This window comes from Scyliorhinus torazame, chromosome 2 (genome assembly GCF_047496885.1).
Source record: "Scyliorhinus torazame isolate Kashiwa2021f chromosome 2, sScyTor2.1, whole genome shotgun sequence".
NCBI classification, from domain to species: Eukaryota; Metazoa; Chordata; class Chondrichthyes; order Carcharhiniformes; family Scyliorhinidae; genus Scyliorhinus; species Scyliorhinus torazame.
The window spans coordinates 398,930,792-398,949,217 of NC_092708.1; the positions used below are offsets into that span (position 1 = coordinate 398,930,792).

Here is an 18,426-nt window from a genome sequence, read left to right on the forward strand (position 1 = left end):
AAGGCAGAGAGTAGCAACGGAAGGATGCTTTTCTAATTGGAGGGCTGTGACCAGTGGCGTTCCACAGGGATCAGTGCTGGGACCTTTGCTGTTTGTAGTATATATAAATGATTTGTAGGAAAATGTAACTGGTCTGATTAGTAAGTTTGCAGACGACACAAAGGTTGGTGGAATTGCGGATAGCGATGAGGACTGTCAGAGGATACAGCAGGATTTAGATTGTTTGGAGACTTGGGCGGAGAGATGGCAGATGGAGTTTAATACGGACAAATGTGAGGTAATGCATTTTGGAGGGTCTAATGCAGGTAGGGAATATACAGTGAATGGTAGAACCCTCAAGAGTATTGAAAGTCAAAGAGATCTAGGAGTACAGGTCCACAGGTCACTGAAAGGGGCAACACAGGTGGAGAAGGTAGTCTAGGATGGGAATAGAGGGATATGGACCCAGGAAGTGTAGAAGATTGTAGTTTAGTCGGACAGCATGGTCGGCACGGGCTGGGAGGGCCGAAGGGCCTGTTCCTGTGCTGTACATTTTTTTGTTCTTTGTTTGTTCTTTGTGGGGGGCTCCGGCAGAGGGGGGAGCCTCTGGCAGAAGGGGGGGGCAAGCCTCTGGCAGGGGAGGGGGTGAGCCTCTAGCAGAGGGGGGGGAACGAGCCTCTGGCAGAAGGGGGTGGGGGGGGGGGGGGAGTGTCTGGCAGAGGGGGGGGGGTGATTCTGTGGCAGAGGAGGGGGAGCCTCTGACGGGGGGGGTGAGCCTCTGACGGGGGTGGGGGGCGGCTCTGGTGGGGAGGGCCTTTGGCAGAGGTGGGGGGCTCTGGCGGGGGGGGTGAGCGTCTGGCAGGGGGGGGGGGAGTCTCTGGTGGGGGGGGTCTCTGGCGGAGGGGGGGGGGGGGGGAGTCTCTGACCGAGGGGGGGGTGAGTCTATGGCGGAGGTGGGGGACGAGCCTCTGGCGGGGGGGGGGGGGTGTGATTCTCTGGCCGGGGGGGGTGAGTCTCTGGCGGGGGGGTGAGCCTTTGGCGGGAGAGGGGGTGAGTCACTGGGGGAGTGGGGGTTGAGCCTCTGGCAGGGGTGGGGGGTGAGTCACTGGCAGGGGGGGTTTGAGCCTCTGGCCGGGGGGGGGGGGGGGGGGGTGAGCGTCTGGCAAGGGGGTGAGTCTCTGGCGGGGGGGGTGAGTCTCTGGCGGGGGGGTGAGTCTCTGGCAGAGGGGGGGGGGAGTCTCTGGCGGGGGGGGGGAGCCTCTGGCGGAGGGGGGGTGAGCCTCTGGCAGATGGGGGGTGAGGGGGCAAGCCTCTGGCAAAGGGGGGGGACGAGTCTCTGGCAGAGGGGGAGAGGCGAGCCTCTGGCAGAGGGGGGGGAGGCGAGCCTCTGGCAGAGGGGGGGAGCCGAGCCTCTGGCAGAGGGGGGAGGCGAGCCTCTGGCAGAGGGGGGAGGCGAGCCTCTGGCAGAGGGGGGGGAGGCGAGCCTCTGGCAGAGGGGGGGGAGGCGAGCCTCTGGCAGAGGGGGGGGGAGGCGAGCCTCTGGCAGAGGGGGGGGGAGGCGAGCCTCTGGCAGAGGGGGGGGAGGCGAGCCTCTGGCAGAGGGGGGGGAGGCGAGCCTCTGGCAGAGGGGGGGGAGGCGAGCCTCTGGCAGAGGGGGGGGGAGGCGAGCCTCTGGCAGAGGGGGGGAGGCGAGCCTCTGGCAGGGGGGGGGAGGCGAGCCTCTGGCAGAGGGGGGGGAGGCGAGCCTCTGGCAGAGGGGGGGAGGCGAGCCTCTGGCAGAGGGGGGGGAGGCGAGCCTCTGGCAGAGGGGGGGGAGGCGAGCCTCTGGCAGAGGGGGGGGAGGCGAGCCTCTGGCAGAGGGGGGAGGCGAGCCTCTGGCAGAGGGGGAGGAGGCGAGCCTCTGGCAGAGGGGGGGAGGCGAGCCTCTGGCAGAGGGGGGGGAGGCGAGCCTCTGGCAGAGGGGGGGGGAGGCGAGCCTCTGGCAGAGGGGGGGGAGGCGAGCCTCTGGCAGAGGGGGGGGAGGCGAGCCTCTGGCAGAGGGGGGGGGAGGCGAGCCTCTGGCAGAGGGGGGGAGGCGAGCCTCTGGCAGGGGGGGGGAGGCGAGCCTCTGGCAGAGGGGGGGGAGGCGAGCCTCTGGCAGAGGGGGGGGAGGCGAGCCTCTGGCAGAGGGGGGGGGAGGCGAGCCTCTGGCAGAGGGGAAGGAGGCGAGCCTCTGGCAGAGGGGGGGGAGGCGAGCCTCTGGCAGAGGGGGGGGGGAGGCGAGCCTCTGGCAGAGGGGGGGGAGGCGAGCCTCTGGCAGAGGAGGGGGGGGGAGGCGAGCCTCTGGCAGAGGAGGGGGGGGGAGGCGAGCCTCTGGCAGAGGGGGGGGGAGGCGAGCCTCTGGCAGAGGGGGGGGGAGGCGAGCCTCTGGCAGAGGGGGGGGAGGCGAGCCTCTGGCAGAGGGGGAGGAGGCGAGCCTCTGGCAGAGGGGGGGGCTCTGGCGAAGGGGGGTGCTCTGGCGGAGGGGGGGAGAGTCTCTGGCGAGGGGCAGGAGTCTCTGGCAGAGGGGGGGGGCGAGCCTCTGGCAGAGGGGGGGGGGGCGAGCCTCTGGCAGAGGGGGGGGCGGGCCTCTGGCAGAGGGGGGGCGAGGCTCTGGCAGAGGGGGGGCTCTGGCGGGGGGGCTCTGGCGGGGCTCTGGCAGAGGGGGGGGCTCTGGCAGAGGGGGGGGACTCTGGCAGAGGGGGGGGAGCTCTGGCAGTGGGGGGATGAGTCTCTGGCGGAGGGGGGGGTGAGTCTCTGGTGGGGGGGGATTCTGGCAGGCGGGGAGCCTCTGGTGGGGGGCGGGAGCCTCTGGCAGAGGGGGGGGGCGAGCCTCTGGCAGAGGGGGGGGGGCGAGCCTCTGGCAGAGGGGGGGGGAGCCTCTGGCAGAGGGGAGGAGTGAGCCTCTGGCAGGGCGGTTGAGTCTCTGGCGGGGGGGGGTCTCTGGCAGAGGGGGGAGTCTCTGGCGGAGGTGGGGGGTGAGCCTCTGGCGGGGGGGGTGAGTCTCCGGTGGGGGGGGTGAGTCTCTGGCGGGGGGGTGGTGAGTCTCTGGCGGGGGGGGTGGTGAGTCTCTGGCGGGGGGGTGGTGAGTCTCTGGCGGGGGGTGGTGAGTCTCTGGCAGGGGGGGTTGAGCCTCTGGCCGGGGGGTGAGTCTCTGGTGGGGGGGGGTGAGTCTCTGGCGGGGGGGTGAGTCTCTGGCGGGGGGGTGAGCCTCTGGCGGGGGGGTGAGCCTCTGGCAGAGGGGGGGGGGGGCTCTGGTGGGGGGGATTTTGGCAGGCGGGGAGCCTCTGGCAGGGGCAGGAGTCTCTGGCGGTGGGGGGGGGTGAGCCTCTGGCAGAGGGGAGGAGTGAGCCTCTGGCAGGGGGGGCTCTGGCAGTGGGTGGTGATTCTCTGGCAGAGGGAGGGGCTCTGGCAGAGGGAGGGGCTCTGCAGAGGGGGTGGTGTCTCTGGCAGAGGGGGTGGTGTCTCTGGCTGGGGGGGGGTGAGCCTCTGGCTGGGGGGGGGGTGAGCCTCTGGCTGGGGGGGGGGTGAGCCTCTGGCTGGGGGGGTGAGCCTCTGGCGGGGGGGTGAGCCTCTGGCGGGGGGGTGAGCCTCTGGCGGGGGAGGGGTGAGTCTCTGGCAGGGGGTGTCTCTGGTGGGGGGGGAAAGTCGCTGGCAGAGGGGGGGGCGAGCCTCTGGCAGAAGGGGGGGGCGAGCCTCTGGCAGAGGGGAGGAGTGAGCCTCTGGCAGGGGGGGGCTCTGGTGGGTGGGGCTCTGGCAGAGGGTGGGGATTCTCTGGCAGAAGGGGGGTGAGTCTCTGGCGGAGGGGGGGGTGAGTCTCTGGTGGGGGGGATTCTGGCAGGCGGGGAGCCTCTGGTGGGGGCGGGAAGTCTCTGACGGAGGGAGGGGGGGGCGAGCCTCTGGCAGCGGGGGGGGGGCGAGCCTCTGGCAGTGGGGGGGGGCGAGCCTCTGGCAGAGGGGAGGAGTGAGCCTCTGGCAAGGGGGGGCTCTGGCGGGGGGGGCTCTGGCAGAGGGGGGGGGCTCTGGCAGAGGGTGGGGGGCTCTGGCAGAGGGGGGGCTCTGGCAGAGGGTGGTGATTCTCTGGCAGAGGGGGGGCTCTGGCAGAGGGGGTGAGTCTCTGGCGGAGGGGGGGGGTGAGTCTCTGGTGGGGGGGATTCTGGCAGGCGGGGAGCCTCTGGTGGGGGGCGGGGAATCTCTGGCGGAGGAGGGGGGCGAGCCTCTGGCAGAGGAGGGGGGCGAGCCTCTGGCAGAGGAGGGGGGCGAGCCTCTGGCTGAGGGGGGGGGCGAGCCTCTGGCTGAGGGGGGGGCGAGCCTCTGGCAGAGGGGAGGAGTGAGCCTCTGGCAAGGGAGGGGCTCTGGCAGAGGGAGGGGCTCTGGTGGGGGGGGTGGTGTCTCTTGCGGGGGGGTGAGCCTCTGGCGGGGGGTGAGTCTCTGCAGGGGGGGTGTCTCTGGTGGGGGGGCACTGGCAGGGGGTGAGCCTCTGGCGGGGGGGGGGCGGGGAGTCTCTGGCGGAGGGGGGTGAGCGTCTGGCAGAGGGGGGTGAGCCTCTGGCGGGGGGGGTGAGTCTCTGGCGGGGGGGGGATCCTCTGGCGGGGGGGGGGGGTGAGTCTCTGGCGGGGGGGGGGAGCCTCTGGCGGGGGGGGGGTGAGCCTCTGGCAGAGGGGTGGGCGAGTCTCCTGCGGTGGGGGGCTGAGTCTGGCGGGGGTGAGTCTCTGGCAGGGGGGGAGGTGAGTCTCTGACAGGGGGGGGGTGAGTCTCTGGCAGGGGGGAGGTGAGTCTCTGACAGGGGGGGGGTGAGTCTCTGGCAGGGGGGAGGTGGGTCTCTGGCAGGGGGGAGGTGAGTCTCTGACGGGGGGGGGGTGAGTCTCTGGCGGGGGGGTGAGTCTCTGGCGGGGGGGTGAGTCTCTGGCGGAGGGGGTGAGGCTCTGGCAGGGGTGAGTCTCTGGCGGGGGGGGTGAGTCTCTGGCGGGGGGTGTGAGGCTCTGGCGGGGGGGGAGGTGAGTCTCTGACAGGGGGGGGGTGAGTCTCTGGCGGGGGGGAGGTGAGTCTCTGACAGGGGGGGGTGAGTCTCTGCGGGAGGGAGGGGTGAGGCTCTGGCAGGGGGGTGAGGCTCTGGCAGGGAGGGTGAGTCTCTGGCAGGGGGGGGTCAGTCTCTGGCAGGGGGGGTCAGTCTCTGGCAGGGGGGAGGTGAGTCTCTGACAGGGGGGGGTGAGTCTCTGGCGGGGATGAGTCTCTGGCGGAGGGAGGGGGTGAGTCTCTGGCGGGGGGGTGAGGCTCTGGCAGGGGGGGTGAGGCTCTGGCAGGGGGGGTGAGGCTCTGGCAGGGGGGGTGAGTCTCTGGCAGGGTGGGTCTCTGGCAGGGGGGAGGTGAGTCTCTGACAGGGGGGGGGGTGAGTCTCTGGCGGGGGGGGGTGAGTCTCTGGCGGGGCTGAGTCTCTGGCGGAGGGAGGGGTGAGTCTCTGGCGGGGGGGTGAGGCTCTGGTAGGGGGGTGAGTCTCTGGTAGGGGGGGGTGAGTCTCTGGTAGGGGGGGGTGAGTCTCTGGCGGGGGGGTGAGTCTCTGGCGGGGGGGGGTGAGTCTCTGGTAGGGGGGTGAGTCTCTGGTAGGGGGGGGTGAGTCTCTGGCGGGGGGGTGAGTCTCTGGCGGGGGGGGTGAGTCTCTGGTAGGGGGGTGAGTCTCTGGTAGGGGGGGTGAGTCTCTGGCGGAGGGGTGAGTCTCTGGCGTGGGGGGGGTGAGCCCATGGCGTGCGGGGGGGGGGGGGGGTGAGCCTCTGGCGGGGGGGGGGGGGGGGGGGTGAGTCTCTGGCGGGGGGGGGGGGGGGTGATTTTGGGAATCTCTCTTCCTGAACAGGTGTGGAAACAGAGTCTTTGAGTATTTTGAAGCAGAGACAGCCATATCCTGGATAACGCGGGGAGTGATAGGCTTTCCGGGGTGGGTGGGAAGCAGGTTTGAGGTTACTATTAGATTAGCCATGATCCTATTAAATGCTGGAACTGAATGGCCTACTGTTTCCCTAATGATAGCACAGTGGTTAGCACTGTTGCTTCACAGCGCCAGGGACCTGGTTTCAATTCCCGGCTTGGGCCACATTCTGAATTCTCCCTCTGTGTACCTGAACAGGCGCTGCAGTGTGGCAACTAGGGGCTTTTCACAGTAACTTCATTGCAGTGTTAATGTAAGCCTACTTGGGACAATAATAAACATTATTATGAAATGAAAATCGCTTATTGTCACCAGTCGGCTTCAAATGAACTTACTGTGAAAAGCCCCTAGTCGCCACATTCCGGCGCCTGTTCGGGCAGGCCGGTACGGCAATTGAACCGTGCTGCTGGCCTGCCTTGGTCTGCTTTCAAAGCCAGCTCTTTAGCCCTGTGCTAAACCAGCCCCTTATTATTATTTGTATGTTCAAAGAACAAAGAACAAAGAAATGTACAGCACAGGAACAGGCCCTTTGGCCCTCCAAGCCCGTGCCGACCATGCTGCCCGACTAAACTACAATCTTCTACACTTCCTGGGTCCGTATCCCTCTATTCCCATCCTATTCATGTATTTGTCAAGATGCCCCTTAAATGTCACTATCGTCCCTGCTTCCACCACCTCCTCCGGTAGCGAGTTCCAGGCACCCACTACCCTCTGCGTAAAAAACTTGCCTCGTACATCGACTCTAAACCTTGCCCCTCTCACCTTAAACCTATGCCCCCTAGTAATTGACCCCTCTACCCTGGGGAAAAGCCTCTGACTATCCACTCTGTCTATGCCCCTCATAATTTTGTAGACCTCTATCAGGTCGCCCCTCAACCTCCTTCGTTCCAGTGAGAACAAACCGAGTTTATTCAACCGCTCCTCATAGCTAATGCCCTCCATACCAGGCAACATTCTGGTAAATCTCTTCTGCACCCTCTCTAAAGCCTCCACATCCTTCTGGTAGTGTGGCGACCAGAATTGAACACTATACTCCAAGTGTGGCCTAACTAAGGTACTATACAGCTGCAACATGACTTGCCAATTCTTATACTCAATGCCCTGGCCAATGAAGGCAAGCATGCCGTATGCCTTCTTGACTACCTTCTCCACCTGTGTTGCCCCTTTCAGTGACCTGTGGACCTGTACTCCTAGATCTCTTTGACTTTCAATACTCTTGAGGGTTCTACCATTCACTGTATATTCCCTACCTGCATTAGACCTTCCAAAATGCATTACCTCACATTTGTCCGGATTAAACTCCATCTGCCATCTCTCCGCCCAAGTCTCCAAACAATCTAAATCCTGCTGTATCCTCTGACAGTCCTCATCGCTATCCGCAATTCCACCAACCTTTGTGTCGTCTGCAAACTTACTAATCAGACCAGTTACATTTTCCTCCGAATCATTTATATATACTACAAAGAGCAAAGGTTCGTATGTAAAAGATCCCAGGCCGCTATTTTGAAGGAGAGCTATCCCGGTGTCTGGGTCAATATTTATCCCTCGAACATCACAAAAAACAATTAGCTGGTCAACATCGCATTGCCAATTGTGCTCTATTAGTTCACCGGATGTGGGAGTCTCTGGCTAGGCCAGCAGTCATGTCCCATCCCTAGTTGCCCTTCAGAAGGTGGGGGTGAGCTGCCTTCTTGAACCGCTGCAGTCCCTGAGGTGTAGGTACACCCACTATGCTGTTAGGGAGGGAGTTCCAGGGTTTTGTCCCAGCGACAGTGAAATAAATTAGCTGCTGCATTTCCTCCATTTCAGCAGTGACAACACTTCAAAAAGTACTTCATTGGCTGTGAAGAGCTTTGATGCATCAGGTGATCATGCAAAGCGCCACATCAGCACACGTCTTTCTTTTCTACCACATTAGGTGTAGGTTTTTGTGGGGGGGACGGGGAGGTGGGCTGGACAAGGGAACGTAGAGTGCTACAATAAAGAGCAACATGGAGAGTGTTCGGGTTTGAACCTCCAGGTCGGTGTGGTTTTTCCTCTGGCAAGTAGGGATGTCTGAGCCTGCGCCATGGACACTGATTTCACAGTTACACCGATGGAGTTTGACGTGGCTAGCAGTAGTGGAACAATAATTTATTGAACTATATACAATATTCTGCCCACAGCAGTAACTCTCTCCCACACCAGTCCCTGCATGGGCCGGCTTTTATGTGTAGCCTTTAACACGCCACAGCTGGGTGGCCTCTGCCCCTATCTGGGAAACTCATACTCATACGGGGAGATCAACAATGGTTTCCCTGTGGTCCGTGTGGGGGTTATAACAACATGCATCGATTTTAATGTAAAATGTGTAAATTCTCTGAGGAATGCCCCTCTCTGACACACCCACCCCTCTCTGACACACCCACCCCTCTCTGACACACCCACCCCTCTCTGACACACCCACCCCTCTCTGACACACCCACCCCTCTCTGACACACCCACCCCTCTCTGACACACCCACCCCTCTCTGACACACCCACCCCTCTCTGACACACCCACCCCTCTCTGACACACCCACCCCTCTCTGACACACCCACCCCTCTCTGACACACCCACCCCTCTCTGACACACCCACCCCTCTCTGACACACCCACCCCTCTCTGACACACCCACCCCTCTCTGACACACCCACCCCTCTCTGACACACCCACCCCTCTCTGACACACCCACCCCTCTCTGACACACCCACCCCTCTCTGACACACCCATCCCTCTCTGACACACCCATCCCTCCCTGACACACCCATCCCTCCCTGACACACCCATCCCTCCCTGACACACCCATCCCTCCCTGACACACCCATCCCTCCCTGACACACCCATCCCTCCCTGACACACCCATCCCTCCCTGACACACCCATCCCTCTCTGACACACCCATCCCTCGCCCAACAACCTTCTGCCTTCAACTGAGTTTCCACTTTTCGACTTTCACATCCAGTGTTTTTTTTTTAACCCTGCTCCATGAAGGAATTTTGTGTAATTACTTTGTGTGACGCGTAGTCAGGGTTGTTATTTGCACCATCAGTTTTTGTTACGTGCCCTGTTGCATTTTAAAGGCTGTGCTTACCAGCAGTGTTATTAATGTTCACCTGCACGACATTGCTCGTTTCTGCATTATTACCCACAGGCTCAACTATTCCACGCTCTCTTCTCCAGCCTCCCATCTTTCATCGTCCAAAACTTCAGCTCATCCAAAATTCTGCTGCTTGTCCCGTTACTCCAATTCTGTTCACCCATCTCTCTATGCTCACTAGCCCACATTGATTTCCACACCAGCAGCAACCCTGATTTCAAAATTCTTATCCTTGTGTTCAAATCCTTGTCCATCCCTATTCTCTAATCTTCTCCAGTCCCACAACTCTGAGCTCTCTACATTCCTCCAATTCTGCTCTCCTGCACATCCCTGATTTAAGTACTGCACAATTGGTGATAATATTGGTGATAATGGCTGGCACAGTAGCACAGTGGTTAGCACTGTTGCTTCATAGCTCCAGGGTCCCAGGTTCGATTCCGGCTTGGGTCACTGTCTGTGCGGAGTCTGCACGTCCTCCCCGTGTCTGCGTGGGTTTCCTCCGGGTGCTCCAGTTTCCTCCCACAAGTCCCGAAAGACGTGCTGTTAGGTGAATTGGACATTCTGAATTCTCCCTCAGTGTCCCGAACAGGGGCCGGAATGTGGCGCCTAGGGGATTTTCACAGTAACTTCATTGCATTGTTAATGTAAGCCTACTTGTGACAATAATAAAGATTATTATGAAACCTCTCTGATTCTCTCTTCTCCTTTAAGATGCTCCTTAGAACCTACCTTTTTGACCAAGCTGTTTAATCCTCTGTCCTTGTATCTCCCTCCACAGCTTAGTCACAACGTTTTGTCTGTCTTTTTAAAAATCATTTGTGGATATGAGCATCGCTGGTAAAATCAGTGTTTATTGCCCATCCGTAATCCCCCGTGAGAGGGTGGTGGGGAACTGTCTTCCTCAAGTACTGCAGTTCAGGTGTAGCTACAAAAACAGTGCAGTTATGGAGTTTCAGGATTTTGATCCAGCAGTGTTGATTATGCTCCTGTTAAGTGACTTGGCTGACTTTGTTACATTAAAAGGCACTATATAAATGCAGGTTGTTGTTGTTGTTTGTAGGTAATCTCCCATGAGATTCAGAAACTGCTGGATATCGAGGAGCCACTTTGGAAGCGGAGTATTTCCCAGCCCCGCAGGGATCCCATGGGGTTGTTTCTGGAACGCAAGGCTCCAACTGGGCCCAGAGCTGATGGACTGACACTGGCAGAGTTCCTGAAGGAGATGGATGACTGAGTCACCCCCGCATTCAGGGTGCAAATTGGGAAGAATCTTGCCTGCTTTTAGCATCACAAAGAATCATGGGCTTCTCAAAGTGCCCAGAGCCAATGGAGGCCAGCTAAAGAGGGATTCCATGATGCCCTCCTTATCAGTTTGCTGTATTTCACCAGATGTCATATTTCTGTGTGTTTTTTGGTACGTCATGTGCGAGTGTGTCTGATCACTATGATCTGGTCATCAATCCTGTTAGCTTGTCACGTTTATAAGTTTTCAGTTTCACTATAAGTATCCTGTGATGGGGCCACACTAACTGCTTATTATGTAAAATCAATTGGCTCCAAGTTGAAAAGTATCCAATATTTTCTTTTGAGTGTAAAGGGTTTGACACCAGCAGTTATCAGCAGGGTCTTGTACGAACTCAAACTTCCTTCGTTGTGTGACCGTCACCCTGTTCTGACCATTAATCATTGCTGCAGTAAGTTGTCCATTGGTGGATGTGGGTAACACTGGTATTTGTTGCCCATCCCTAATTGCCCTTGAGAAGGTGGTGGTGAGCCGCCTTCTTGAGCCGCTGCAGTCCCTGGGGCAGTAGGTACACCCACTGTGCTGTTAGGGAGGGAGTTCCAGCATTTTCACCCAACAACAGTGAAGGGACGACGATATAACAACAAAGAAAAGTACAGCACAGGAACAGGCCCTTCGGCCCTCCAAGCCCGTGCCGACCATGCTGCCCGACTAAACTAAAACCTTCTACACTTCCGGGGTCCGTATCCCTCTATTCCCATCCTATTCATGCATTTGTCAAGATGCCCCTTAAACGTCACTATCGTCCCTGCTTCCACCACCACCTCCGGCAGCGAGTTCCAGGCACCCACTACCCTCTGTGTAAAAAAACTTGCCTCGTACATCCCCTCTAAACCTTGCCCTTCTCACCTTAAACCTATGCCCCCCAGTAATTGACTTTTCCACCCTGGGAAAAAGCCTCTGACTATCCACTCTGTCCATGCCCCTCATAATCTTGTAGAATTCTAACAGGTCGCCCTCAACCTCTGTCGTTCTAGTGAGAATAAACCGAGTTTATCCAACCTCCCCTCATAGAATGGAGGAGAGTCTGTGCAGGGGGTCGGGGCTGAGGGCGTTGGTAACAGCACCGCTCCCGGTGGCCCCGGGGAAATATTCTGTGAGTCCGGTGGCAACGCTGACGATTTGGAGGCAGCATTTTAAGTTGTAGGCGGGGTCAAGAGAGATGCCGATTAGGAGGAACCATGGGTTTGAGCCAGGGAAGTGGGATGGGAGATGGGAGGAGAGGGGAGTCGGGGCATTAAAAGACCTGTTCCTGAGAGATCGTTTTGCGAGGCTTGAGGTGTTGGGGGAGAAATATGGACTGGGGCAGGGGGAAGGGTTTAGATACCTGCAGCTCCGGCACTTTGCCAGGAAGGAGGTTCAGAGCTTCCCGATAGCGCTGCCCCCCCCCCCTCGTTGTTGGAAGAGGTATTGACAGCAGGGGGAATGGAGAAGGGGGTGGTGTTGGCGATCTATGGGAGGATTTTGGGGGGAGGATAAGGTATCCTTGGAGAGGATTTAAACCAAGTGGCAGGAAGAGTTGGGGAGGTTATGGAAGACAGTCTGTGGTGTGAGGTGCTCCGGAGGGTGCGTGCCTCAACTTTGTGCGCGAGGTTGGGACTGATACAGCTGAAGGTCGTGTACAGGGCACACCTCTCAAGGGCGAGGATGAGCCGACCCTTTGAGGGGGTAGAGGATGTGCGTGAGCGTTGTGGGAGGAGACCCCTACCCACGAAGCATGTTCACATGTTTTGGTCCTGCCCGAAGCTGGAGGAGTATTGGAGGGGGGGGGTTTAAGGTCATCTCGGGGTGGCACACATGAGCTTGGAACCAGGGCCACTAGAAGCCTTATTCGGGGTGTCGGACCGGCCAGGGCTGCAGGCCGATGTGGGGCAGATGTCTTGGCCTTCGCCTCGCTGGTTGCCCGGAGACGGGTCCTATTGAGGTGGAGGTCAGCTTCTCCGTCCTCGGCATGGCGGGGGGGGGCCTGCTGGATCTTCTTGATGCTCGAAAAGGTGAAGTTTGAGCTGAGGGAGAGGATGGAAGGGTTCTACAATTCATGGGCATTGTTTACCATACACTTTCAAGAATTGGATGCCATCGAACGTTGGGGGGGGGGGGGGCTATTGGTGGGGCTGAGGACATTGTTTATGGGATGACCGTTTTATGGAATGACCGTTAATTTTCTTTTGCTGTTTTTGTTTTATTTTGAATGGGTGGTATTTGGGTTTGTGTATTGAACGGGACACTGTTTGAGGGATTGACACTGTATTTGCTATTGGTGATTATCTTTTGTGTATTCGATGAAGATATGGAAAATGAGGAGAATAAAACAATTTTTTTTTTTTTAAATCAGACCAGTTACATTTTCCTCCAAATCATTTATATATACTACAAACAGCAAAGGTCCCAGCACTGATCTCTGTGGTCGCAGCCCTCTATTCAGAAAAGCAGCCTTCTACTGCTACCCTCTGCCTTCTATGACCTAGCCAGTTCTGGATCCATCTTGCCAGCCCTTCTCTGATCCCGTGTGACTTCACCTTCTGTACCAGTCTTCCATGAGGGGCCATATTAAAGGCTTTACTGAAGTCCGTGTAGTCAACATCCACTGCGCTACGTTTATCAATCATCTTTGACACTTCCTCAAAAAACTCGATCACGTTAGTGAGTACGACCTCCCCTTCACAAAACCATGCTGCCTCTAGCTAATACGTCCTTTTGCTTCCAAATGGGAGTAAATCCTGTCTCAAAGAATCCACTCCAATAATTTCCCTACTACTGACGTAAGGCCCACCGGCCTGTAATTTCCTGGATTAATCCTGCTCCCCTTTGTAAACAAAGGAACAACATTGGCTATTCTCCAGTCCTCTGGGACCTCACCTGTAGCCAGTGAGGATACAAAGATTTCTGTCAAGGTCACAGCAAATTCCTCCCTTGCCTCCCTCCGTATTCTGGAGTAGATCCTGTCAGGCCCTGGGGACTTCTCTACCTTAATGTTTCTCAAGACGCCCAACACCTTTTTGATCTCAATGTGACCCATATTATCTTCACATCTTTTCCCAGGCTCATCATTTAAAAAAATTAATTTACGGGATGTGGGTGTCGCTGGTTAGGCCCAGCATTTATTGTCCATGCTTAATTGCCCTTCAGAAGGTGGTGGTGAGCTGCCTTCTTGAACTGCTGCAGTCCCTGAATTGTAGGTACACCCACTGTGCTGTTAGGGTGGAATTCCAGGATGTTGCCCCAGCAACAGTGAAGGAACCGTGATGAATTTCCACGATGGGGTGAGTGACTTGGAGGGGAACCTCCAGGTGGTGGGTTTCCCAGGTATCTGCTGCTCTTGTCCTTCTAGATGGTAGTGGTCGTGGGTTTGGACGGTGCTGTCTGAGGAGTCTTGGTGAGTTACTGCAGTGCATCTTGTAGATGGTACAAATGGCTGCCACTGTTCATCGGTGGTGGAGGGTGTAATGATATGTATAATGTAAGGAGTGCAAAGGGTTAACAAGATGATGTTTGAGGAATCTCAACACTAGATGGCACCACAGAATAGTCTTCTAAAAGGCTGTGTCTAGGTATTCTGGGAGAAGGTTGTGAAGAAGGATAGTGAGAGGTTGAGACAGAGTGTAAAAAGATATAGATTTCTGTAACATTGCCTGGCACTTGTGTGGCGCGAATGTCACTTGACACTTGTCAACCCAATGCTGGATATTGTCCAGGTCTTGCTGCATTTGGACATGGACTGCTTCATTATCTGAGGAGTCTCAAATAGTGCTGAACATTGTGCAGTCATCTGTAAACATCCCAACTTCTGATCTTATGATGGGAGGTCATTGATGAAGCAGCCAAAGATGGTTGGGCCGAGGACACTACCCTGAGGAACTCCTGTAGTGATGTCCTGGAGCTGAGATGATTAACCTCCAAGTCCTTCTCTTTGGTAAATACTGATGCAAAGTACTGATTTAGTACCTCACCCATTTCCTCAGGCTCCATGCAGAGATTCCCCTGTCGTTGAGTGGGCCAACCCTTTCCCTGGCTACCCTCTTTTTATATATGTATAAAAAGCTTTGGCATTTTCCTTAACCCTATTTGCCAATGACTTGGTGACCCCTTTTAGCCCTCCTGACTTCTTGCTTAAGTTCCTTTCTACTTTCCTTATATTCCTCACGGGCTTCGTCTGTTCCCAACCTTCTAGTCCTGACAAATGCCTCCTTTTTCTTTTGGACTCGGCTCACAATATTCCTCATTATTCAAGGTTCGCGAAACTTGCCGTATTTATCATTCCTCTTCACAGGGACATGCCGGTCCTGAATTCCTATCAACTGACATTTGAAAGCCTCCCACATGCCAGATGTTGATTTACCCTCAAACATCTGCCCCCAATCTAGATTCTTCAGTTCCTGCCTAATATTGTTATCACCCTAACTTGAAGGTGGTTTGTGGAGGAGCTGTTGTCAAGTGACACTTAAACCCAAAACACTGCTTCAGTGTTTCCCTCCCTACCCCCTCCTCTAACCAAAGAAAAATCAACCGCTGTAAAGATCACAAGGAAGGCTTGAGGGCAGGTAGAAGTAGAAAGAAGTGGAACCGTGACGTCACAGCCTGCAGGTAAGTGATTGGCTGGTGACTGGTAAGTAGTTTTTCTTTTCTTTTCCCTCAGTTGTTATCATGCGGGGCGCAGAGGTTGCTGAGTGACTGCTTGCTGAGAAAGGGAGTAAATTTTTAAAAAATCTTACTGTAAGGAGTTTCCAGCTGAATCCGGTCGGAGTGAGGACAGAGTGACTGCTGGGTAAGTAGTAAAGATTTAGATTGTTTGCGCAGGCCAATAACAGCTGATTGCTGTTTTCGTGTGGGGCGCCGTGGTTGCTGGTTAAGTGTTTTATTTTTACCTGTATTTAAGTTGGGCAGTTTCTAAACCCTAGACACTCCACTTGTAGTGTCCCCTACCCTTCCACCTCCTTTAACCTGAGGGGTAGAGTGAATAACAGGTAAGCTCTTTCTTTCTTTTTTTTATCTAGAGGGGATGGCAAGGAAGGTAGTGCAATGTTCCTCCTGCAGAATGTTTGAGGTGAGGGACGCCGTCAGTGTCCCTGCTGATTTCATCTGTGGGAAGTGCACCCATCTCCAGCTCCTCAGAAACCGTGTCAGGGAACTGGAGCTGGATGAACTTCGGATCATTCGGGAGGCAGAGGTGGTCATAGATAGAAGCTTCAGGGATTTAGTTACTCCGAAGAATGAAGATAGATGGGTGATGGTGAGAGGGGCTGGGAGGAAGCAGTCAGTACAGGGATCCCCTGTGGTCGTTCCTCTTAGTAACACGTATACCGCTTTGGATACTGGGGGGGGGGGGAGGACTTACCAGGGGTAAGCCATGAGGTACATGTCTCTGGCACAGAGTCTGTCCCTGGTGCTCAGAAGGGAAGGGGGGAGAGGAGTAGAGCATTAGTCATTGGAGGCTCCATAGTTAGGGGGATAGATAGGAGATTGTGTGGGAACGAGAGAGACTCTCACGGTTGGTGTGTTGCCTCCCAGGTGGCAGGGTCCGTGATATCTCGGATCGTGTTTTCGGGATCATTAAGGGGGAGGGGGGAGCAGCCCCAAGTCGTGGTCCACATAGGTACCAATGACATAGGTAGGGATAGGGATGTCAGGCAGGAATTCAGGGAGCTAGGGTGGAAACTTAGTTCTAGGACAAACAGAGTTATTATCTCTGGGTTGTTACCCGTGCCACGTGCTAGCGAAATGAGGAATAGGGAGAGAGAGGAGTTGAACACGTGGCTACAGAGATGGTGCAGGAGGGGGGGGTTTCAGATTCCTGGATAATTGGGGTTCATTCTGGGGTAGATGGGACCTCTACAAACGGGATGGTCTACACCTGGATCAGAGGGGTACCAATATCCTGGGGGGTAAATTTACAAATGCTCTTCGGGAGTGTTTAAACTAGTTCAGCAGGAGATTGGGAACCTGAATTGTAGCTCCAGTATACAGGAGGTTGAGAGTCGTGAGGTCATGAGTAAGGTTTCAAAGTTGCAGGAGTGTACCGGCAGGCAGGAAGGTGGTTTAATGTGTGTCTTCTTCAATGCCAGGAGCATCCGGAATAAGGTGGGTGAACTTGCGGCATGGGTTGGTACCTGGGACTTCGATGTTGTGGCCATTTCGGAGATATGGATAGAGCAGGGAAAGGAATGGTTGTCGCAGGTGCCGGGATTTAGATATTTCAGTAAGCTCAGGGAAGGTGGTAAAAGAGGGGGAGGGGTGGCATTGTTAGTCAAGGACAGTATTACGGTGGCAGAAAGGACGTTTGATGAGGACTCGTCGATTGAGGTAGTATGGGCTGAGGTTAGAACCAGGGAAGGAGAGGTCACCCTGTTAGGGGTGTTCTATAGGCCTCCGAAAAGTTCCAGAGATGTAGAGGAAAGGATTGCAAAGATGATTCTGGATAGGAGCAAAAGTAACAGGGTAGTTGTTATGGGGGACTTTAACTTTCCAAATATTGACTGGAAACGCTATAGTTCGAGTACTTCAGATGGGTCCGTTTTTGTCTAATGTATGCAGGAGGGTTTCCTGACACAGTATGTAGACAGGCCAACGAGAGGCGAGGCCGTATTGGATTTGGTACTGGGTAATGAACCAGGACAGGTGTTAGATTTGGAGGTAGGTGAGCACTTTGGTGATAGTGACCACAATTTGATTACGTTTACTTTAGTGATGGAAAGGGATAGGTATATACCGCAGGGCAAGAGTTATATCTGGGGGAAAGGCAATTATGATGCGATGAGGCAAGACTTAGGATGCATTGGATGGAGAGGATAACTGCAGGGGATGGGCACAATGGAAATGTGGAGTTTGTTCAAGGAACAGCTACTGCGTGTCCTTGATAAGTATGTACCTGTCAGGCAGGGAGGAAGTGGTCGAGCAAGGGAACCGTGGTTTACTAAAGCAGTCGAAACACTTGTCAAGAGGAAGAAGGAGGCTTATGTAAAGATGAGACATGAAGGTTCAGTTAGGGCACTCAAGAGTTACAAGTTAGCTAGGAAGGACCTAAAGAGAGAGCTAAGAAGAGCTAGGAGGGGACATGAGAAGTCTTTGGCAGGTAGGATCAAGGATAACCCTAAAGCATTCTATAGATATGTCAGGAATAAAAGAATGACTGGGGTAAGAGTAGGGCCAGTCAAGGACAGTAGTGGGAAGTTGTGCGTGGAGTCCGAGGAGATAGGAGAGGTGCTAAATTAATATTTTTCGTCAGTATTCACACAGGAAAAAGACAATGTTGTCGAGGAGAATACGGAGATTCAGGCTACTAGACTAGAAGGACTTAAGGTTCATGAGGACGTGTTAGCAATTCTGGAAAGTGTGAAAATAGATAAGTCCCCTGGGCCGGATGGGATTTTTCCTAGGATTATCTGGGAAGCTAGGGAAGAGATTGCTGACCCTTTGGCTTTGATCTTTAAGTCGTTATTGTCTACAGGAATAGTGCCAGAAGACTGGAGGATAGCAAATGTTGTCCCCTTGTTCAAAAAGGGGAGTAGAGACAACCCCGGTAACTATAGACCAGTGAGCCTTATTTCTGTTGTGAGCAAGGTCTTGGAAAGGTTTATAAGAGATAGGATATATAATCATCTGGAAAGGAATAATTTGATTAGAGATAGTCAACACGGTTTTGTGAAGGGTAGGTCGTGCCTCACAAACCCTATTGAGTTCTTTGAGAAGGTGACTAAACAGGTGGATGAGGGTAAAGCAGTTGATGTGGTGTATATGGATTTCAGTAAAGCGTTTGATAAGGTTCCCCACTGTACACTATTGCAGAAAATACGGAGGCATGGGATTCAGAGTGATTTAGCAGTTTGGAACAGAAATTGGCTAGCTGGAAGAAGACAAAGGGTGGTGGTTGATGGGAAATGTTCAGACTGGAGTCCTGTTACTAGTGGTGTACCACAGGGATCTGTTTTGGGGCCACAGCTGTTTGTCATTTTTATAAATGACCTGGGCGAGGACGTAGAAGGATGGGTGAGTAAATCTGCAGATGACACTAAAGTCGGTGGAGTTGTGGACAGTGCGGAAGGATGTTACAAGTTACAGAGGGACATAGATAAGCTGCAGCGCTGGGCTGAGAG

At 55.6% G+C, this 18,426-nt stretch overlaps 1 protein-coding gene across 1 annotated transcript in view; it reads left to right on the forward strand.

Moving 5' to 3' along the window:
* The window catches only part of LOC140406230 (sterile alpha motif domain-containing protein 15-like), a 46,232-nt gene extending 33,560 nt beyond the window's left edge, over positions 1-12,672 (forward strand). Inside the window, exon 3 of the mRNA XM_072494363.1 lies at positions 10,094-12,672. Within this exon, the coding sequence (XP_072350464.1) occupies positions 10,094-10,267 (174 nt within the window). The 3' untranslated portion in view covers positions 10,268-12,672. The remainder of the gene's footprint in view (positions 1-10,093) is intronic.
* Positions 12,673-18,426: the final 5,754 nt, after the last annotated feature.